This window comes from Pantherophis guttatus, chromosome 5 (assembly GCF_059756535.1).
Source record: "Pantherophis guttatus breed Tessera chromosome 5, ASM5975653v1, whole genome shotgun sequence".
Taxonomy (NCBI): Eukaryota; Metazoa; Chordata; class Lepidosauria; order Squamata; family Colubridae; genus Pantherophis; species Pantherophis guttatus.
In genome coordinates, this window is record NC_142067.1 from 51,491,842 (window position 1) to 51,515,292 (window position 23,451).

A 23,451-nucleotide genomic window follows, 5' to 3' on the forward strand; every position below is an offset into this window, starting at 1 on the left:
TTGAAACAGAAACCTTATCAGCAATTTTTATAATTTCAGTTGGTCTAATAAAGATAATTAATTTTGATTTTTTTTTCCTCACAGCCAATATAACTTCTACTGCTTAGAATGCCTTCTATATTTTATAAATGAACTAAAAGTTATTGGCAATCTCTAGTCTGAAACAGATTAAGCAGAATCTGTTAAGCAGAGATAGACAGGTAAAGAAGCAATGTAACAGTTAAGCTTACCTTTAGCCCTGATTCACAAAACATAGTAAGTCAGAATGTGGTTGAATTGATGTTGGCATATTATATGGTATATTTGTGTGAATCTTGACAGTTGTTCTTTTTCAATAACTACTGGTATAACAAACGACAGTTAGCACAGTGTGTTAACCTACCCTTATTGCCAATGGTACTTAGTTATTTACCAGAGCAATCCAGATGCATGTAAATACTGAATAAATACATTGTGTTTGACACTCCCCTTCAGGTTATTCATTGTTCATCATTCCATTGGAATCATTCCACTGAAACAGTTGTCAAAAGCTTGAAGTCTGCCTGTTGATCTATTGTATACTTAAATAATGTATATTTAGCTTTATATTCTTTCTTAATGCTTAATTATGCCAGAATTATTTTTGTGTGGTATTCTTAACACGCTGATAAATTCGGAAGGAATACCATTAGAAAAAGTTGAAAGGATCACGTACCTCGGTTTTAATTTACATGAAAGCTAGGACATGATCAGTGAAGTAAAGACAAGGATAGAGAAAGCTCGAAAATGAAAAAGATCTTCTGCAGTCACGACATAAGCCTAAGACTGAAAATCAGGCTTGTCAGATGTTACATCTTTTCTATCTTGCTCTATGGAGTAGAGAGTTGGTCTCTGACAGAAAACCACTTGAAGAAACTAGAAGCATTTGAAATGTGGATTTACAGATGACTGTTACGTATAAGCTGAGTTAACAAAATCAAGGAGGTAATAAGCCGCCTGGGAAAGCAAAGGGAAATAATCAAAGCCATTAAAAAGCGAAAGTTAGAATATTTTGGACATGTGATGCAACACCCAGAAAAATATGGTATCCTTCACTTAATCCTCTAAGGAAAGATTGAAGGCAAACGAGGTCCAGGCAGAACAAGAACATCATGGCTTCAAAACCTTAGGAACTGGTTTGGACAAAACTCAGCAGCACTTTTTTATACGGCTGTTGACAAAAATAGGATTGCCAACATGATTGCCAATGACGGATATGGCACAACAAGAAGATTATTCTTAACACAATTGGAAATCTACCTATATATTTCTGAGGGTATGCTTAGTGTATTCTGTATTGAGCTGGTTGTTGCCTTACTGTATTTGATATTAGTCTTTTAATGTGTTATTTTTTTCGCCCACTTCTCAAATATAGAAGTATATAGTAGTTGCTTTAGTCTAAAGCCATGGAAAGAAATCCACAGAGATCAACTGGCTTTGTTGCAATAACAAAGAACTAGTACTGATGGTAATATAATCGGGAATGACTTATTTACAGATAATTGATCTTATACTGAATCAAAGAAGTATAGTAATTAATAGATTCCAGTCCTAATTGATCTCATGCAAATTCAACAAGTCCTTTCCACAAGGGAAAAATATCACTTAAAATCAATCCATACTAACATTTTAATCAAATATCAACTTTTCATATTCTCTACTTCCTTTTGGCTAAAAGTTGCATGCACTTTGGCATCATCAAAAAGATATTTTGATGATTACAAAGTGGAGATTCACCCTATTTACCCAAGACGAGGTAAACATCTTGTGACTCAGGGCCCTAAATAGCTCCCTGGCCAAGCCTTGGGTGTTACTAAATTATAATTTTAATATGACTGAGTGTAAATATGACTTTAATAAGATGACATCTTAGCCATTTTAATTAAATCAAAATTAGTTTTTTCCTGAAAGCATAAGCTTATGCAGTTTTTACCAACATTTCGTTTATATGACAAAACATATGGAGCATAAAATTAAAATCAGCAGTAGAGGAGAGGAAGTTTGAAATGGCAGCTAGATCTAAAGAACGGAAATAATTAAGGCAATTGAGATATATTCTCAAGACATGTTGAGACAGGTTATTTAAAAACCATTGTGTTCTTTAAACCCCCAAAAGAGGTCCTGTTAACTCTCTTAAAGATAGACATCAGAGTTAAAGCAGCTTAAAATGAGGCTGCTTTCTTTTCTTTGTTTTTGTTTTTCTTTTCTCCTTCCTTCCTTCCTTCTTCATCTCTCCTCAGGTGAAAGCAGGGTTACCAGATGTCTGGCAAAAGAAGGCCATATCTTATTTTTTTTTCCCCCTCATGTCCTCTGTCCAGCAGGTATAGCCTTAAAATAAAATATTGTCTTATGTTTTAGTGTCTTTTTTAAAAAAATGTTTTGGACTGTTTTCACAATAATATTCATTTATACTTTTGTGTATTACAATCTTACAAATTGTCTGCTTCTGTCTTTCCCTCATCTGTAAACTTAACAGCCTAGATCTGTAATGGTGAACCTATGGCACGCGTGCCACAGGTGACACGCAGAGCCATATCTGTGGGAACGCGAGCATTGCCCTAGCTCAGTTCCAGCGTGCATACATGCACCAGCCAACTGATTTTCAGGGCCTTCCAGGCCCACCGGAAGTTAAGAAACGGGCTGTTTCCGGCCTCGGGGGGAGGAGGCCATTTTCACCCTCCCCAGGCTCCTACAAAATCTTTGGAGGCTGGGGAGGATGAAAAATGGGTCTACCGGGCGCACCGTGTCATCACATGCCAGAAGTGGGGAGAGCGCAGGGGGATCGCGTGCACATGCATGGGGAGGGACAGGGCACATTGAATTATGGGTGTAGGCATGCACGCACATGACCCCCTACGCTCCCCCCACTTTTGGCATGCAACGGCAAAAAGGTTAGCCATCACTGGCCTAGATTGACATCATTGAATTTATTTTCTGACTCCAGCAATCAGCTTCAGTCCAGTCTTTTCAGATCTATGATAGCTCACATGACTCATCATTCTAATTCTAATTAATTCTAACTTGCCTAACTTCAGAGTTGTTGTTTTTTTGGCTGCAGTTTTTCACTGTAATCTTTCTCACAGATACAAGAAAATTAGTAGGTACTCTTTTTACCCTATTTGCCCTCCTTTCCTATAGTCAATTCAGTGTCTTCTACTCTTGCTTTTAAAGGCCATGTATAATCCTTTATCTTTCTTCCTATAATTGATTTGGAGATATATCTTGAAACATTGACTTATTGAAATAGTCTCTTTTCAGCTCCTATTTTTTTTTCACTTTAACTTTCTTATTGACTTTCATGCTCTTATTCATTCTCTGCCAAATGAGCTGAAGCATAATTCCAATACTAACTGATTTAGCCACTTTTAAAAGTCATCCTTCTAATATAAATCTATTCTTTACTTTAGCATGCCAGAAAAAAAGGGCTACAAACTGTCTCTTTTCCAACTACTATAGCTTATATAATGCATATTTGTAAATGCTAAACACACAAGTTGACTTTCTTGGGAGCATGTATGGAGCAAGGAGATGGTCTTAGAAAAAATGTTCAACAGCTGTTACAAAACAAAAATTTTGAAGCATGCCTTGACCCATGGGAAAGGAAAAAGCATATAAGAGAGTGGGAAGAGAAAATACAATAAGATTTTCAAGTTTCAGTTCATATAGTCTTATCTTAATGAAATATAGTTCATGGAGTCTGTTTCCTTATCTCGACACCTTAAAAGGCTGACAGAGAGATAAATGGAAAATTTTGAAGTTCTTGATAGAATAAGAAATATGCATTAGATGTATATTAAACGTTTTTATTTAGTTTTGCACAAATCTTAAAAGATTTTAGCTGACTTATATCTCTAAAATATTAAAATCATAGCATAAAAATATAAACATCTATAAGTAACAACATATCAGCCAGTTCAACCACCACCACCCAAATATTGCCACCTCCCATAATTTAGCATCCTGTGTTCCAAAGTCTCTGTGAAAGATCACTGCCTTTTTTGTCCTTCCTAAACAATAATAATCTGCCAAGGTTAAAATAAGAAAATCTAGAAGTTATCATGGCAGTTCTTTTGCAATCTTGCTTTAGCTTTGGTTTTGCTTCATATAGTTATGTTGGTCTTTTACTGTTTTCTAAATAGATGGAGGCGAGAGTATGTCATGATAAAGAAGAAATAGATTTTCTGTTCCTTTTCTGGTTTACTGCTTTCATGAATATCCATAATAAACAAATACTTCTTTTTATGGGATTTTGACTGCTCCTAATAAAGATACTAATCAACGGTGTTTTTTTTCTTTTTCTAATGGGATTATATGGCTATCCTGGGGGGGAGGGGGAGAGAAAGCGAGACAGAGAAGGGGACAGAAATAGTAGAAATTTCTCATGTATTATGGTTTTGACAGAAAAAGATAGGAAGTCAATATTCACATGGCGCGGTCGGGGGAGCCGGGAAAATGCCGGCAGTTTGGGCTGCACCGAGGAAGATGTGGCCTTGGTGGCCAAATGGCGGGGGGGCTGCCCCAGGTCTTCGTTGTGCTGGTGGGTGCCTCTGAGGTGGCCGAGGTTGCTGCAGCTGCCATTCCCTCGTTGCACCGCTGCCATTCCATCGTTGTGTCGCTATGGAGGCTGCTGGACTCAATGGACTCCCACTGGGCCCCGTTCCGAGTGCCCCTGGTTTCCTCTTCGTCCCTGGACCGTGCTAATACCATCGATGCTGAGTGTGGCCCTCTGGTGGTTTGAGGAGTTGGGGCCGCCAGACAGTGGAGTCAACATGGCAGACAGGGGGTTTCCCCAAGGCTCCTCCCCCCTCCCCTCCCCAGGGGTTTACCTGGGGATGTGGTTGGTTGGGTTGTGAGAGCCCGGTCTTTTATTGTCTGTTCCATCTGGACATGTCTTTTGATATGGAACTGTCCTTATTGCCCTTTGGGTGCTCCGCTTTGCCCCCTTCAGGAAGTACCAGGGACGATGTACCAAACTGACGGAACTTGCCTGCCGGCGGAAGAACTGGGAAATTAGTGCTCCCAACATGGCTGGTGTGAGAGAGCGGTCCACGTGGTCCTTGACCTACGGATCCCCCCCATTGCAGTCAGAGGGCAATGGGGGAGGGCTTTTTATTTCATCACTTGATACGTTTCTCCCTGGACTTTGTCATCAGCTGATGAAGTTTCCTCTTTTGGGGTTTTCCCGGACTATGCCAGCTTATCCTTCCATCATTACAGTCCCTCAGATGTACTCTAGGACTGAACTTCTTGGTCTGCAAGATTCCCCTCTCTCGCAGATTTGGCCCTTTATGCTATCGAGGGCCTACCTCGATGAAGGGTTTTGGAACCCAGAGAGGTGGCATGCAGCGAGGAGGATGTTGTGGGATTTTTTAGCTAAATTTCTATTTCGTATTTTGAGGGGGTCTGGGAGGGGGAGGGTTGTTTGACGGGTTTGGGGGTAAACCCATGGGGGGGAGTCTGGTCGGGCAGGGGGGCACGGCTTAGAGGGTGTGGGATTGGGGGACGAAGAGGGGGCTAGAGTTTGTACCAATGAGGGTTTTTCCATCAGTACTGTGGGTGGGAGGGGCAGATATGGCGGGAGCAGGGGACCCTATCCTGTTGTGGGGGTGCGCCCCCACTGTTTGCGAGCGGTGGCATGCCCCAGCCCCCAATGCTCTTCTTGTTCCCTGGGTTGTGCAGGTCCTCAGGCCCCGGGCCTTCAGTTGATGTTGTGCAATGCCAGGTCCATGGTAAATAAAGCTCCCCTTATTTGTGATCTGGTTCAGGAGGGAGGTGCGGACCTGGTGGGTATTACGGAGACCTGGTTGGGCCAGGAGGGGGGTTTCCCCTTGTTGAAATGTGCCCACTGGGTTTCTAGGCATTCCATCAGCTGAGGTCCCAGAGGAGGGGCAGGGGGGTGGTGGTTCTTGTAAAGGAAGGACTTGTTCTGAGGGAGGCCACTGTACCTCAGATAGCCGGTTGTGAGTCCTTCCTTGTGAAGTGGGGACATGGGAGGCAGGTGGGCTTGCTGATTACGTACCTGGCTCCCTGCCACATGTCGACGGCCCTGCCTGAGCTGCTCAATGTGATTGCCGAGGTGGCGGTGGAGACCCCCAGGCTTATGGTCATGGGAGACTTCAACTTGCCATCTGTCGGCGAAGCGTCTGAGGCAGCCTGGGAGTTCATGGCTTCCATGACGGCCATGGACCTGACCCAAGTAATTCATGGTCCTACTCACATGGGAGGACACACTCTGGACTTGATTTTTGTCTCTGGTCAGTGGATGAATGATCTTGAGATAGGGGATATAGCGATTGAGCCCTTGTCATGGTCAGATCATTCCCTTCTTAGGCTTGACTTTCTTACCGCCACACCCCGCCGCAGGGAGACAGAACAGACTAGGTGGTTCTGCCCCAGGCGCCTGATGAATCCTGATAGGTTCCAGACGGAGCTTGGGCCATTTCCTAAGGCTCTGACTCACGGCTCGGCTGAAGAGCTGGTGGCCGCCTGGAACAGGGCGGCTGCTGGTGGTTTGGACCAAGTCGTGCCTTTGCGGCCTCTGACCCGTCGCCGAGTTTACTTGGTTCCTTGGTTCTCCGAGGAGCTGAGGGAGATGAAGCGCCGGAAAAGACACCTAGAGAGCGGTTGGAGGGCCAGCCGTTCCGAATCTGATCGAACACTGGTGAGGTCTCACATTAAGACCTACCTAATGGTGATAAAAGCAGCAAAATGTAATTATTTTTCCGCTCTTATCGTATCTGCAGATAATCGCCCAGCCGCCCTGTTTAGGGTGACCCACTCCCTTCTTCATCTGGGAGTGTGGGAGGATCCCTTGCAGGGTCGGGCTGAGGATTTTGTCCAGTATCTGCACGATAAAATCGCTCAGATTCGGGAAGGCTTGGTCTCTGACTGGGTAGATTCAGGCGGGATGATAGAGGCAGGTCTTGAGAATGTTATCTGGGAAGAGTTTGACCCGTGGCTCCCGAGGACGTGGACAGGATTCTGGGATGGATGAATGCGACCACATGTTTATTGGACCCGTGTCCCTCCTGGTTGATGTTGGCCTCCCGGGAGGTTACACGAGGCTGGCTCCAGGGGATTATTAACGCTTCTTTGAGTGAGGGTGTCTTGCCTTCCACCTTGAAAGAGGCGGTGGTGAGGCCCCTCCTCAAGAAGCCCTCTCTGGATCCGACTGTTTTGGCTAACTACCGTCCAGTCTCCAACCTTCGCTTTGTGGCGAAGGTTGTTGAGAGTGTGGTGGCGTAACAGCTTCCGCAGTACCTGGATGAAGCTGTCTATCTGGATCCGCTCCAGTCCGGCTTCAGGCCTGGGCACAGCATGGAAACGGCATTGGTCGCATTGGTGGATGATCTCTGGAGGGCTCAGGATAGGGGTTGTTCCTCTATCCTTGTCCTGTTAGATCTCTCAGCGGCTTTTGATACCATCGACCATGGTATCATGCTGCGCTGGTTGGAGGGGTTGTGGGTGTGGGGCACTGTTTTACAGTGGTTCTCCTCCTATCTCTCTGACCGGTCGCAGTTGGTGTTGGCAGGGGGGCAGAGGTCGACCCCGAGGCGCCTTGTTTGTGGGGTGCCGCAGGGGTTGGTCCTCTCACCCCTCCTGTTCAACATTTATGTGAAGCCGCTGGGCGAGATGATCTGTGGTTTTGGGGTGGAGTTCCATCAGTACGCTGATGATACTCAGCTGTACATCTCCACCCCAGGCCATCCCAATGATGCCCTTGAAGTGATGTCCCGGTGCCTAGAGGCCGTGCGGGTCTGGATGGGGAGAAACAGGCTCCGACTCAACCGAGTGGCTGCGGCTGCCGGCGTCCCGATATAGCCAACTGATGGCATCGCTGGCTATTGGGGGTGAGTCACTGGCCCACACGGAGAGGGCTCACAACTTGGGCATCCTCCTGGATGCACAGCTGTCTTTAGAAGAGCATATGATGGCCGTGGCCAGGGGGGCTTTTTATCTGGTTCGCCTGATTCACCAGTTGCGTCCCTTTCTGGATCGGGACTCCTTATGCACGGTCACTCAGGCACTCGTCATCTCCCACCTGGACTACTGTAATGCTCTCTACATGGGGCTCCCCTTGAGGAGCACCCGGAGGCTCCAACTGGTGCAGAATGAGGCCGCGCGGGGGATTATGTGACACCCCTCCTGCATGATCTGCATTGGCTCCCGGTGGTCTTCCGGGCGCGCTTCAAGGTGTTGGTTACCACCTTTAAAGCGCTCCATGGCTTAGGGCCTGGGTACTTACGGGACCGCCTTCTGCCACCGATAGCCTCCCACCGGCCAGTATGCTCCCACAGAGAGGGACTTCTCAGGGTGCCGTTGGCCAGACAATGTTGGCTGGCGACCCCCAGGGGGAGGGCCTTCTCTGTGGCAGCACCTGCCCTCTGGAACGACCTGCCCCCGGAGATATGTAGGATCCCAGATCTCCGTGCTTTTCGCTGTGCCCTTAAAACTTTTTTATTTCATCAAGCCGCTCTGGCTTAAACCCCCCCCCCCCCTTAGATATTTTTAATTGTTAATTGATTTTAGTTGGGGTGTTTTAAATTTATTGGGCCAAAATTTGTTTAATTCTTTTTTTAAAAAATTTTTAAATTTTGTATGCGATGTTTTTAGTCTTGGCTGTTCACCGCCCTGAGTCCAGTGGGAGAAGGGCGGTATAAAAATCTAATAAAATAAATAAATAAATAAAGATATACAGTCAATAGGGAAGATGGCATTCAATATGGATTATTCCTAGCATGGATGATTTCAAATGAAAATGAAGATTTCAGGGTAAAATTAAGCCAAGACAATTAGAAAAGATGAGATTAGAAGACTTGAAGAAAAAGAAAGCTCATACCAATGAACAAGTAATTCTTGACTTCCAAATGCTCTAGGATAAGTAAATAGCTTTGAAGAATGTTGAAGAGCTGTTTCATAATGTACATTAAAACAACAAACAAAAACCTGTGTAGATTGGCCTTTGCCCAGGAGAAAGGGCATATGATTACTAAAATGTATGCCAAGGTATGAAGTTTTTATCTTGTTTTATTGATTTTGTTATGAGCCATCTAGGATTATTATAATGTAGTGTAGTATGGTACAGTAAAGAAAAGATTAATCATATAGTATTGTATGAGGCAGCCATGTTGGTCTTTAAACAAAGATATAAAAAAAAATAACTGACAGAAAATGCTTTTACAGATAGTTCTTGATTAATGACCGTAACTGAGCCCAGAATTACACTTACATTGTGGTCATTAAGTGGTCCCCATGTGATCTCCCCCACTTTTACGACATTTTTGGTGGCAGTCATTAAGCAAATGCAGCAGTTGTTAAGCAAACACACCAGACATTAAGTGAATGCAGCAGTTGCTAAGCAAATTCATTTTACAAAATAGGCATTTTTTTGCCAAAAACCAGCAAAAATTGTCTGAAATTGCAGTGATATTACCACAGAATGCTGCACATGGCCATGAAGGTAAACCATTTGCCAAACACCCACAATGAGTTCACTTTACAGTGGGAGGTAGCCATCATAACTATGAAATCAGGTCATAAGAAGCTTTTGGATTGTTCATCATAGCTTCAAAAAATCACTAAGCAATCAGTCATAACCAATAAAGGAGAATATTTGTAACTCAGGGTTGAAATGAGGGGTCCTTGGTGCTCTCTGAGCTTACTTGTTTTTTTTGCAAACGTTTCATTACCCTAACTATGGTGTTCATTACCCTAACTATGATGATGTTACCTAGTTAGGATAATGAGATATTTGCAAGAAAACAAGTAAGCTCAGAGAGCACCAAGGATTCCACAATCATTCATAAGTTAAGGACTACCAGTACAGTATGTATTTATGACCCAATATTTTGAAACATTAGTCCAACTGTCACCAGCAGTAATAACAGTCCTGGAGACAAAATCTAAAAAACAAAACATGCAGTGGATGGTTAAATGAACAGTTACCTATCACCCAAAATATTTTTTGGGGTTTTTGCCCCATTTTATGAGGTGAACCATTGCAGTTCTTAAATTAGTAATCATGGTTGATAAATGAATCTGTTTCCCCATTGATGGTTTGCAAAAAAGGAGATCACTTGACTCCAGAATACTGCAATACTGAGTCAGTTGTCAAGCATCCAAATGTAAATCATGTGACCCTGGGGATGCTGAAATGGTCATAAGCAGGAAAAATGGCCATATGTCACTTTTTTCAGTGCCATTGTAACATCAAACGGTCACTAAATGAACTGTTGTAAGTCGAGGACTACCTGTACTAAGATTACCTGCACAATAAATGAATGACAATAAGAGAGACAAGCCTTACATTTTTTTTCTTCCCTTCAATGGAGTCCAACATTCTTGGAGACTGCCTGGACAAATCCCTGCAGTTTTCTGGACAAGGATTTTCAGATTTGCCATTGGTTTCTTTTGATGGTCAAATATGGCTTTTTCAGGCTTGTGCCTCGGTGTGCATATTTTCCAATGAGACAAACCGAGACAGGAAGATCACTTTATTACAATTTATCAGAATATTCAGGCAAAAGAGATTCTCCATTCAAAGAGGGAATCCCGATCTTTAGCTTACATCCCTTTTATAGTTAACATAACAAAGAAATTTGAAAGAGGAAAGTTGATTGGACAGGATAATAGCATACATGTTTATTAAAATGAGGTCTGAAGGGGAATAAATTGTAAGGAGAAAGGTTGTTTAGGGTTCAAAAAGAGATAAGCCAGACCCCAATTTGTACTAACAAACTTTTCTTATCAGGAGCTAGTTTGTTTATCAGCTTGTTTATCAGTTTAAGAATGTTAAAAGCTAATAAATTTTGAACATCACTTTAAAGAAAGAATATAAATCAGATTAAAATTCAAAGTAACTATGTTAGTTAACAAATAACAAAAGCCGTGTTATTTGCCCCTAGGGTTGAGAGAAAATGACTGCCCCAAGGTTATCCAGCCAGCTTTGTACCTAAAGCCAGACTAGAACTCATGGTCTCTGATGCCTTAACCACTACACAAACTGTCTCTCTGCATTATTTTTACTCTCTACGTTATTCATAAACTATTTGAAAATGGTAATAAAATGCATTCTCTAAGGCAGTGTTTCTCAACCTTGGCAGCTTGAAGAGGCGCGGACTTCAACTCCCCGAGTTCCTCAGCCAGCAGAACTGGTTGTTATCAGCATTCTCACAGAGCCGGCTGAGGAATTCTGGGAGTTGATGTCCGCGCCTCTTCATTGCTCTTAAGGGACCGGGCATTTATGTTTGAGCGTCCACTAGAAGCCTGCGAACAAAACGTGACCTCACGCTTCTAGCTCAGCAAAGGCGGCCCGGTTCCTTTAATTTTTCTCTCTGGTTGCGTAAGAAAAAAAAAAAAACACTTAAATTTCGACTCACAGATTGGCCTCGTCGTCCCGCGAAGGCAGGTCTTAGAAGCTCAACGAAGCTTCGTGATTGGTAGGAAGAGAAAGCCCGGAGGCTATAAAACGCTGATGAAAGGGGGCGTCGCGCAAGCGCTCGGGGAGAGGTGTTTGCAGTGCGGGCGAAGCTGCTGCAGTCGAAGACATGGCGAAAGATATGGCGTCGCGGAAAGCGGTTTGCATTCTGCTTCGCGACCCCAACTGCAAGGCCAACGTCAGCGGCGTCGTTTACTTTGAGCAAAAAGTAAGGCTTGGCTCCCGGGTTATTCTTAAGACAGAGAATTTTTTTCCCTTTCGCTGTAGGAAGCGTAAATTGGAAGGCTACGCAGTACCCACGTTGGAAGCTGCGGCTTGGAAGTCCCTGATCGGTTTTTTTTGTAGGCTATTCCCGGGCTGAGATGCTGAACCGAAGAGGATGTCCCAGATAACCGGGTTAATATTGCAAGTGGAGACCTCGTGCACCCTGGGTCCCGTTCTTTTGGGAGAAGTCCATTTGATTTCTTTCCTAATTGCGAAAGGTTGCAGAATCAGGTTAACTAAATCTGGATTTAGTTGCACAACTGTGGTTGGAGGCTAAACTTCTACTATTGCTACTTTATCCTGATTTGCCCTTGATCTCTTTAGATTTGGATCGATTAAGGTTGTAGAAGAGGAGTAGTAGTTATGAAATACCAAATACCAGATAACAGAAACTGCAAACTCGAGTTTGGGATTTTTTTTTTTAAAAAAAATAGCTGTTGCTAGGGAAGATAAAATAGTTTTTAATTCTTGCTCAGATTTTTAGTTCTATCATGCATTTTTTAATCTCCCTTTTCATTGCCTTTGTGCAGAATAACATTTGGACCAATGAAACTAACATCCTATTTGTTTGAGGTTATGATTTTTCTATCTTTTAGTTTCCAGTGAGGGTAACTTCCCCAAAACTTTCTCAGGATCCTCAGAGAGCATCTCTGTTGTCCATTCTGTAATAAAAGATGCACATGCTCCAGATTTATTTAATCTGCTCCATAAAGAATAATTGCTGAGTCATAGTTTTAGAAGAGGACTTTAATGCCTGCTTTTGAAGCTGGGAAAGACAAGAGTATGAGTTTTGAATTCTCCTCACTGGACAAACAGGTTTTGCAACCTCTGTGCCTATTCATAAATAAAATCTTAATGAACACAATATAAAGGTTATGTGGGTGCTCAGTATACATCTGCCATGGGAAACTGAAATGGAGATGAAACCGTGGATTAGAGTTACGATAGATGATCTTTTTTGTATGCTATTTAGGAAATACTAGATATAGTATTTATCTTTTATACATTTCATACATGGGTTGTTTACTTATTTAATAGATTGCATCAACTTTGTATGTACTCTAATTATGTATGTGATATACTGCTGGCAACAGTAGACCACATACATAATTAACAGCTCTTAAAGTGTGGCAAAAGGGATGCTTTGAAATATTTGAATCAATTCTGATCAGCTGTAGAATTTAACTTGTTTGCAGAATAGTTTCAAACACTTGTAGTGGTGGCAGTTGAAAATTCACACAATAGAGGATTTTTTTCAATGCATTGTTTGATTTTAAGAAATGTATTTGTTCAGAAGTAAGCATTCAATAGAAACTTTACATTTAACATTGTGACAGTCATGTATATTTTCCAGTAATATTTTTGTGTATTTGTTTATATTGATCATTTAATCCTTTGAAATTGAAAAGTATTTGTTTATAGAAAACTAAAGTTATTTTTAAAAAGAACCATGCTTTGTCCCATTAAAATACTCTCCTTGGTTTAAAAAACATACAAGCTTGTGCCTTCATTATAAACAGTTTTGAAAATCATTTTGGCACATGTATTAAAATAAAATATGATTTCTAGTTGATATCAGTTACCTTTTTTTTTTTCTTTTAGTTTAATTGGGCCTGATTCTCAAACTGTTTGGACAAGTTCCTGCAGTTGCCTTAGCAAGATTTGTCAAAAGTGGTTTGTCATTGCCTCCTTCCTAGAGCTGGCAGAAAGTGACTGGCCCAAGGTCACCCAGCTGACTTTGCACCTAAGAATTCTCTTCCTCTGGTTTCTAGCCTGATGGCTTAATCATACTAAAGTAGCTCTCAACTGATATAATTATTAGTTTCTCATAGTTGGGTGTTAGTGATGCAATACTTATTTTGCATTAGGTCAACATCTCATGTTTTTAATGCTGCAATATGTTAACTTTGGGGGGGGGGGATCTCTGAATAAGTAACTACTGTTGCCACTGATGAAATACTTGCATTAATGGTTATCTAAACAATGAAAGAACAGTTACAAACTTTCAGGTAATTTCTAAAAGAATCTGTGAAATAAACTTACCCCATGATTGTGAATTTTGCACATTTATTAAACAGTTAAAGTACCTTTCTTTGGAATTTGGCCTAGATTTTGGGAATAGTGTAACAGACTACATTAGTGTTGGACTACATCACGGGTGTCAAACTCGTTTTGTGATGTTTTTTCCCTTCGTGTAGCTGGGGTGGGTGTAGCCTGGACTACATTGACACCCCTGGACTACATAGATGAAGTCTTTGGAAATGGAGGCATTTATACTCTATGACATACTTGCCATTTTTGGCCAACCACTAAAATCTAAGGGTCCAACCCCTTTAAAAAAAAGTCCCAGAAGAAGAGATTAGTAAAACAGGGCTCTCCTTAATGAAGTTCTTAGAACTTTACATTCTTGGTTGCCATCAAACTAGGTGGGAGTTTTACCCTCCATAGGGTAGTTAAAATTGAAAGCTGTTTGTAGAAGGAGGTTCAGAACTGCCAAAGATTCAAGCCTTTTCAAGGGATTAATCTCTTTTTTAGCATATGTTGTTATCTCATGGCTTCAGACTTTGACATGCCTCAGGAACTCAGGCTTTTGCCAAATTCCTCATCCATCTGATATTTCAAAATACTCTTATTAATTACAGAGTAGTAACCTGCAAAGCTTTTTGTAAGAATATGTTATTCCTAAAAAGCTACTCTTGAAAGAGTAGGCAATTACAGCCTGGTGTTTTTTGTTTGGAAATGCCACCCCCGCCCTCCCTCCGCAAAAAAAATAAAAGTAATCAAGAAAAACTGGGACAGTAGAGAGAAATGGTTGACTGTGGTTTAGCCTGACTGTTGAAACCCACCATTTTATGAATGGGTAAAACTCTCTCTAATTCAAGAGATTAAAGATCAAGATTGATAAAAGGAAGTGATATAAAGTTTGTTATCTCTGGTAATCTATAATAGACTTTTGCTGATCAGGACTGAACGAGATTTTAAGGATTTGTTTATAGATAAGAGATGGGATTTGGCAAGAAGAGATCATTTGTATTTTAAGAGAATGTGATAATTTACCAAAGTTGTTTATAATAAAGAGGAAGTCAATTCTTTATAAAAAAATATTCTTTATTATTTTTCTTTTCTATTTTTTTTCTTTTCTATTTTTAGTTTGTATTAGCTTTATTTTTGTAATAAAATTACTACAAAGGTTGCTTGCCAAGATTGGGAAAAATTGAAACAGGAGTTTTATACTATAGATATTAACAAATATATGCATATGCTTGTTAATATCATATACCTCTGTTGGTTGTGGCATTGAAAATGTGCACATTAAAATCAAGTAAAAATCAAGGAAGAGCCTATAGTACAGTGGACTTAAGCACTGTTATTAACATCTGCTGCTTGCAATTACTGCAAGTTCAAATCTCACCAGGCTCAAGGTTGACTCAGCCTTCCATCCTTTCAAAGGTAGGTGAAATGAGGACCCAGATTGTGGAGGCAATAAGATGACTTTGTATAAATATACAAAAGTATGAAGGCTATTGCTTAATGCATTGTAAGCCGCCCTGAGTCTCCGGAGAAGGGCGGCATACAAATTAAAGCAAAAAAAAAAGTATATGGTACACATATTGAAATAGCTAATCCTGCTATATGGCATAACAGCATTCAGTTTGGGGTTATAGATATGTGTGCATTCATCATGCAATTCTCAATGTATTCTTTGATTTGGTCTGTTTCTTAATTTGGATTCTGATTCAAATAGGGTCATTTTTTTCTAAATTCCTATTAAATTACTTTCTATATGAGGAACAATTTTAATTCTGCATATTTAAGACTCTTTTGTGAAATTACTGCTTGAACATTATTGTGCATTTTTTTAATATTTCAGGATGATGGAAAAGTAATTGTTAAAGGAAAAATTGAAGGATTGACTCCAGGGAAACATGGTTTCCACATCCATGAATTTGGAGATAACACAACTGGTAACATTTTTGTGTTAACATTTTTCTGATAACCACGAATACAGATTGTCATCCTAAAATTATGGATAAATGATAAATAAATGCCTGATTATTTTTCATTTAACTTCTAAATGAAAGAAATGAAATTCATCTACTGATAAGTGTTGAATGCTTTTCAAATCATTCAAACAATGATGACAATTTTTCAAATGTTCAAATTCAAATGGTAGATTTTTTGTATATCCTAACAAATAAGAATGCTTGTAGTTTGTGTATGTTATATAGAATATATAGATCGAACCATCTTAAATACCTATAAGATAATAGAGTTTTTCTATTAGGTTTTATTTTTAAAGCTATCTTTGTTGACTTGCATATTATTTTGTACGTTACAGGATGTACCAGTGCAGGTCCTCACTTCAATCCTGAGGGGAAAACTCACGGTGGGCCACAGGATGAAATAAGGTATGTATAAAAATGTTTTCTCCTATGTGTGATTTAAAGGGTAACTTCTGGTAGAGTGGGTTTGCACTTTGCAAACCAAGACCACCTTTCTAATTCTTTAACTTCAGGTTAGATATATGTGTTCTGTTTGAAGTTTTCCAAAAAATTTCCCAGTGTGTGAATAATCACAGATACTAACTTAATAACATATCTATTCACAATATTTGAAAGACATAATTTGCAAAGCTCATTAGTGTAAAACAAGCATCTTTCTTGGAGGCATTAAAGTTGCTGCTCACACAAACTGTTCCACAAATGGTTGCTTCAGGCGTGCATGTGCCCAGTGACTCAGCTCACAATCTCAGAAATTTTTATCTGTGCCTGCTCATGCAAGATATAAATTAAGTCTCTGAACCTCCAGTTTTGTACAATGGCCCTATGACTAGCTTGTTTTGTCTGTCTCTTCAATCATTCATTATCTCTTCAATTATTAATTTCATTTATTCTTAGCACCTTTTTTAGCTGCTTGCTTTTTGTACTTCATGGGGACACCTGCTTCCTTCAGTAACATAAAGTTTCCTATATTATTTTGTTCTCCAGCTTTTGACTTGGCCACCTTTTTCTCTCTAAAACAGTGCCCCCAACCTTTTGGGCAGCAGGGACCGGTTTCATGAAGAGGGGTTTTTCCACGGACCACAGGGGCCGTGGTTTCGTGTGCTGCCTGCATCCTGCGGGTGGGACTTTGCTTGTTTGTGCAATCCAGTTTCTGGCATGCCGGTCCACAGTCCAGGGGTTGGTGACCCCTGCTTTGAAACATTTGTTTTAAATCTCAGCCCTAAATATTGTGTCCTTAAGAAATGGCAACTGATGTGCTCTCTAAGAGGTTTATAAAGATTAAAAATACAGGTAATCCTCAATTTATAATCACAATTGAGCCTAAAAATTCTGTTGCCAAGCAAAACAATTGCCCTATTTTATGACCTTTCTTGCCATAGCTGCTAAGTGAATCACTGCAATTGTAAAGTTACTAACACGGTTATTAAGCATTTCCATTGACTTATAAGATGATCCCAATGACTCGGGGACACTGCAGCCATCATATGAGTCAATTGCCAAGCATCTGAATTTTAATCATATGAGTATGGGGATGCTACAGTGGTTGTGTGAAAAACAGCCATAGGTTACTTTTTTCAATGCTGCTGTAACTTTGAACAATACTGAAGTCAAGGACTACCTGTAGTCATTTTGGGGATGGAGTATAATTTTGATAAGTAAATCAATTGATTTTTCACCAGATTTTATTAAATGAACGGGTTCTTTCCTTAGTATCTTGTTCAGAGGCACCAAGCTAGAATATTTAGGGGAATATTTCTGTATTTCTATATACTAGTCTGAAGACGTAGCAAGAGATTTGTGCTTCATACAGTTTATTCAGCATTGCCAAAAATAAAAATACAGTTACTACTTGAACAAGCAAAATACAGCCATACAATTAAAGGCATCAGTACTTGTATACACATGAATTATAATGAAAATATCAATTTGTATTTGTAGCTTTATATTACAAATAGACCCCAGCAGAACTCTTCAGGACATTCTGGAAACTTGTATAGTTATAAATTCTCTTCCTATGTCATTAACAGCTGCTGCTTTAAGAATTACACAAAAGGAGATCCAGTATTTTGTTCATGATAAGTGTAAAAAAGGCAATGGCTGCAATAGGAAAACTTTAAAGAACTAGCATTGTATTTGGCATTGAAGTGTATTTAGATTATTTCTACAAGTGAAGCCTTAAGACTAATGTTACGGGCTTTTAAGTGTAACTGGATATTGCATTTGTGGAAGATTCTGTTTACAGCAAATTTTAAATGTTTTAATACCTAAATATTGACATATTGTTAAGAGCATTATTAGCTGGCTATAGTATTTCTAATCTAAATTTCTAAAAACTGATCAACATGACTTTCATGTACAGCTTGAAAACAGCCGTATGAAGGTAATACTGTAGAAAATTGTGTATGAGAGACATTGTTGGTCAGGTTTTATTGTTAACTCTGTGAAACAACTCTATTCCAGGCATGTTGGTGATCTTGGAAATGTAATTGCAAATGAGTCAGGTGTTGCAGAGGTGTCAATGGAGGACCAGTGTATTTCTCTCTCAGGACCACATTCAATTATTGGACGTTCTTTGGTGGTAAGTCGGGGAATTATTTTTTATTCTGGCTTTCACTCAACCTTTATAAGTTGAGTGACCTTTGTAAGCATTTTTTTTTTTAAATTAGTAAACCCAGAATTTTCAGGTGGTAATCAGCAGGGACTCAGTGTGAAACCGTTGATATGGAACCCATTGACCAAACCTGGGCTTATAGCATCCTTAAGCCCAGATTTCCTGATGCCTTGGTATGAATTATAGATGGAGAAATATCCAGTAGAGGTCCATAATATTAAGATACAGTTCTGCATATGCTTAAATTTTCAGATTAATCGTCATAGAAAGATGTTCCTGTACACTAGGAATATTGAACATTCATAAGGCCAGTGGCCCAAATCAGGCTGGCCAGTAACAAAGAATGCTATGAGATGCAATTCACACACATGAAGAGGAAACTATCCAGATTTGGTAGCTGTATTATGAGCATATAGGAATAACAACACAACACTGAAGGCAGTAATCCTTTTTTGATTCCTTAATTGCATTTATCTAGAACTTAAGTGTAAATTTTCATACTATGATGGCTCATATTTCTCATGAGGCCTGCTTGCTCTGGAACAAGATTGCTCCATATCCCGTAAGCATTTTATGTTCTTGTTGCAGCAAAGGATTGCCAGTATCTTAACTAATTTTAACTTACTGTTAAACTAGTAGATGCTTTCTTCTTCATATTAAGATATGGTAGAATATATAATTTCTTGCAGGCATATATAATTCAACAAAGGGACATGTTTTTTTAAAAAACAACCCTGAAAATTGAGAATAAAATTCCAATTTTATTAACTAATGGCCTTGACTTGAATGTGTTGATTTGTACCTTTTAGGTTCATGAAAAGGAGGATGACCTGGGTAGAGGAGGAAATGAAGAGAGCTTGAAAACTGGAAATGCTGGTCCTCGTCTAGCTTGTGGAGTAGTTGGCCTAGCTAAAGCATAAAGTACTTCTATGAGTGACAATGAATAGAAGAAGCAGTACAGTATGTGGAATATAAATGTGTTTGTAGAATTGCCCGTTAATGGGCTTTGTTATGGTTTAAAAAAGAATATTATGGTTGTATTAAATGGAATTTAAGCTGGCAAGTCTTGTTTTTCCCTTACCTTTTTATCTGTTATTAAAGTGCTGTAAAACACAAATGCAGAGTATTGGTATTATATGGATGTTGAGTGTGCAGTTTTTTAAAAAAACATTCTAAGGGAAATGCTTTGGACATCTGAAATCGCTGTAATGCTAGTTTGATAATCCTTTTCTTTAAAAATCCAGCGAATTCTCATTCTAGGTTTTATTTAATAAATCAAGACTGGTCAAAATAAATCTTAAATGACAGCCTGATCACTGGAGACCACATACTCCCAAATATTTATCCAAACTTTCTATATAAGAACTGTTGCTGCTTCCTGTGGGATGTGGTTTAAAATGTTAAATTTTACAAGAAACCAACAAAAATATTTTCATTTAAGTAATCTATGAAGTCTACATAACTATATTACATTACCTTTATAAAGGCAGTTTGCTGAACAGAAGTCCTGCCACTTCACTATGGAAAGTGAGACCTTAAAGGGTTTGATAACAAACTCTGGTAACAAATCTGCAAAATCCTGTATGGCATTAAAACAAAACAAACCCTAAATTTAGTAATGGTTTTATACTGCTAATCCTATCATATAAAGATGGAATTTCACAGAGCATTGTTATAGAAGACCATGCTGAAAATAAAAACAGATTAGTGAATCTGGTTCTATTTTTTTTTTTTTTTTTTTTTTAATGTTAAAGGCAGAGAAATCAGAATTGTTAGTAGTGGTTACCTGTGTTGGAGCAAATTAATGGCCTTGTCTTAAAAGCTGTCTACACTGTACTTGGCTATATATATGCTTTGTCCACACAAGTCTGTTTCACCACCTGGTAACTAGCAGGGACTATAATCCATTAAGAGTTTTAATATCTAGAACAAAATGCGGGCCAACAAGTTGAGAGCTTTGTGAGTGCGCCGCATGGAAATTTTATATCACTGAACTTTTTTTTCAAGCAAGTATTGATCATTTCTATTCATACATACATGATGATCTTCACTGAATTAGGGACTGCTTACTAAATGAATTTTAGAATCAATTTTGGTATGCTGATAAATGGTATGGAAACAGTTCAAAACAAATTACAAATTAATTTCACAAGAATATATAAAGTTATTTTTTATTCTATTGCAAAGAATAATTTTGCCTCAAGTCATCTTCCAAAAATTAAGTGGAGGGAGGGGAAGAATCTATACTTCCGCTTAAGTGAGCATAACAAGCTATCTGAAAGACACACCAAATCAAAACAGAAAAATTTCATGGCATCGGTATTTGCTGTTTGCTGCAATTTTGGATAAGAGTATCACTGTATAGAATAAACCAAGGAATAAAATGTATATTACTCTTAAGGCTTGCTGGCATTTGCTAATGGAGTTAATACTCGTTTCTTTCACTTACTACAAAGTTACGATGACACAGCCAGCTTAAATAGCTTGGTTACTTGGCAAAAGTATGCAAAAGTCCTTTTAAAAACCTTAGTAGTCTGCTTTCATATACTCTATTCCAAGACACATTAAAATACAGTGGTAATTTGGAGGAGGTGAACAAGCCCAAACATACTAATGTATTAAATCACCAAAAAAGTTTTTCCACAGGAGCTGGCATAAGTCCAGGAACTTATTTATAGGGCAACATTTACCACGGCATTAATTGGATGGCCAGGAAAAAAAGTGACTTCACTGCAAACACCAGATTTCTTAAAACATTTAAAAGCTATTAATTTTTATCTAATGTAGTTAATTAAAATGCATAAATTTATAATCAATGTAACTATCACATATTTAGCTTCTGTGAACTATTATACAAACAGTTTTAACAGATTTAAACAGTCTAATTTAGACTCCAGTACAGCATTAGTTCAAACTTTTAAGATGTTGAACAATTCTTTACCACTTCAGTGCAGCATAGGAAGAATAGCACACGTTAAGGATTGTTATGAAAATAGAGTTTATTAAAAACACATCCCTATTTTTAGGAGCTTTCACCATTTTACCTTCACTTAAATTAAAAAAAAATAGAAAGCACTTCTAAGTCTGATTTGTAAACTTTTTAAAGTGAAAACTTTAAAAAAGTTACAGCAGAAAATGGGTAATGGTTTATTTCTTTTCATGTTATTGTGTAGCTATTTTAAATAGAAGGGAAGCAATCAAATTGCTTACATGTCCCCATAAACTATGGGGGAATTGTGATATAGCAAAAGCAAATATACAGCATACTGTACAATTCTAAAGCTCTACACTCCAATGTTTGACAAATTCCAGTCTCTAGCGAGGAGCCTCCACAACTGAGCCAGTAGGTTTTTCAGGTTTTTCAAGAGATGAGGTAGACTCAGATGCTACTTCTTCAGTTGGTTTCACACCAATAGGTTCAGACTCTTTATTAAGTTCTGAAACAGAGTCTGTGTTTTCTACTTTACTGCTCTGAGATTCATAGTTTTTGACCCCATCTACTCTGTCTGTTAACTCGGGTTTCTCCTTTCCTCGATTTTCATCTTTTTCTCTATGGGGTTCCCTATCTCTAGAATCTCTCTCTCTGTGTCCACTGAAACGCCGATTTCTTTCCTCCAAGTCTCTGTGTCTATCACGTTCGGGGCTTCTTCTTCCCCATTCTCTCCTTTCACGATTACCAAGGCGTTCATGCTCTCTGTCATCATTACGGTTGCCATAGCGTTCACGTTCATTTTCTATCCGATTCCCAAAAGACCTCCTTCCAAACCTTTCTTGGTCTCTATGTGGAGTAAATGGTGGCCTGTCATTCCTGAACTGCCTTCCATCTCTATTATCCTCAGATCCTCCTGGACCACCTCCAGGCATTCCACTGGGCCTTGCAAAGTGGCCTGGGGGTGGGAAAGGGCCCTTCATCCCATGAGGTGGAGGCATTCCAAAACCACCTGGCCCTGGAGGCGGACCTCTGTGCATCATATGAGGAGGCATATGCCGAGGTGGCATCATTGGAAACCGTTGCAGATGAGGTGGTGGCATTCCTGGAGGTCTCTGAAGTGGTATCAAACCGGGTCGGGCACCTAAAAGGCCAGTAGAAGGTGTCTGAAGCCCAATCACTGGACTAGATGTAACTCCTTGAGTACCTAGTAAGCCAAAAAACATGTAATTAATTACAAGATACTTCTTGTTCACATTTAATCTCTCAAAAGATTAGAAGATGTGCTCTTTTTTCAGGCTTCAATTTTTGTAACATTAAATATGTTTATAAACATTGAAGCACGCAACATTTAAACAGGCTTTTATTAATAGTTTTATCAATACACTTAAAATTTAGTGAATAGAGACCTGCCTTCAATTTTTTTCAAAAAGCATGGTCTACCAAAACTGAAACACTATGAAAGAGTACATAATTCAAACCCCTTGTATACCATTTTTCTGAAAGTTCAGCTCAATATCAATTATGCAAAATAAGCTACTGGAGAAGGTTGCACATGAAATTCATTCAGTTTTTTTTAATGGACAGAAAATTAAATAGATTATCTGTGGATCACTACCATTTAATCAACATGCCCCATTTAAATGCCTTTTATTTTAATAGGCCTATTCTAACCTTCAATATCTAATATACAACAAATTACAATTCTGCAATCATCTCAAAAACTTGCATTGATACAAGCTTTCTGTCTTCCAGTTAAGAACTACCCTGCATCAATCCAAAAGGTTTAAAGGTTTAAAGATTTTGCATTAAATGCTTTGCTGATAAAATCGGGCTTATAGTACCCAGAATAATTTTTGGAAGTTTTTTTCTTTAAAGGTTTAACAAAACTGTAATATGTTATGCCATACAAGTATTTCAGACCCATCTTCATCTGTAAGAAACATTTAAATAGGAATTCAATAATTAAAAGAATATAATTTTCAACTCTATACCAAATCTTATAACCAGAGCAGAACATAAAGTCCAAGTATGAACTGAAATTGCATTTCAAACATCCTATTACATTTCACAACTAATTCCCATTCCTTTGTAAAGCTGACACGAGTCAAAACACAAAGAATTAAAGTGTGTGCATTTTTCAATCGATGGGGCATTATTTTCAGCAATCTAATATATTATTGACTTA

General features: G+C 39.2%; 2 protein-coding genes and 1 long non-coding RNA gene across 13 annotated transcripts in view; 1 reads left to right on the plus strand and 2 right to left on the minus strand.

Moving 5' to 3' along the window:
- The window catches only part of LOC148113363 (uncharacterized), a 29,434-nt gene extending 18,972 nt beyond the window's left edge, over positions 1–10,462 (minus strand). The window contains exon 1 of the long non-coding RNA XR_015734470.1: positions 10,325–10,462. This is a non-coding gene — a long non-coding RNA (uncharacterized LOC148113363). The remainder of the gene's footprint in view (positions 1–10,324) is intronic.
- Positions 10,463–11,498: 1,036 nt separating this feature from the next.
- SOD1 (superoxide dismutase 1) lies at positions 11,499–19,451 on the plus strand. The gene is made up of 5 exons (XM_034432215.3): positions 11,499–11,663; positions 15,591–15,684; positions 16,059–16,128; positions 18,184–18,301; positions 19,144–19,451. Exons 1-5 carry the CDS (start codon positions 11,565–11,567, stop codon positions 19,252–19,254), a joined length of 492 nt encoding a protein of 163 aa, XP_034288106.1. The 5' UTR covers positions 11,499–11,564; the 3' UTR covers positions 19,255–19,451.
- Positions 19,452–20,478: 1,027 nt separating this feature from the next.
- SCAF4 (SR-related CTD associated factor 4) overlaps positions 20,479–23,451 on the minus strand; it is a 74,951-nt gene continuing 71,978 nt past the window's right edge. For all 11 annotated transcript variants that reach the window (XM_087895086.1, XM_087895083.1, XM_087895085.1 and 8 more), the window contains one exon: positions 20,479–22,470. In XM_087895086.1, coding sequence (XP_087751212.1) covers positions 21,650–22,470 — 821 coding nt within the window. In that variant the 3' untranslated portion in view covers positions 20,479–21,649. The remainder of the gene's footprint in view (positions 22,471–23,451) is intronic.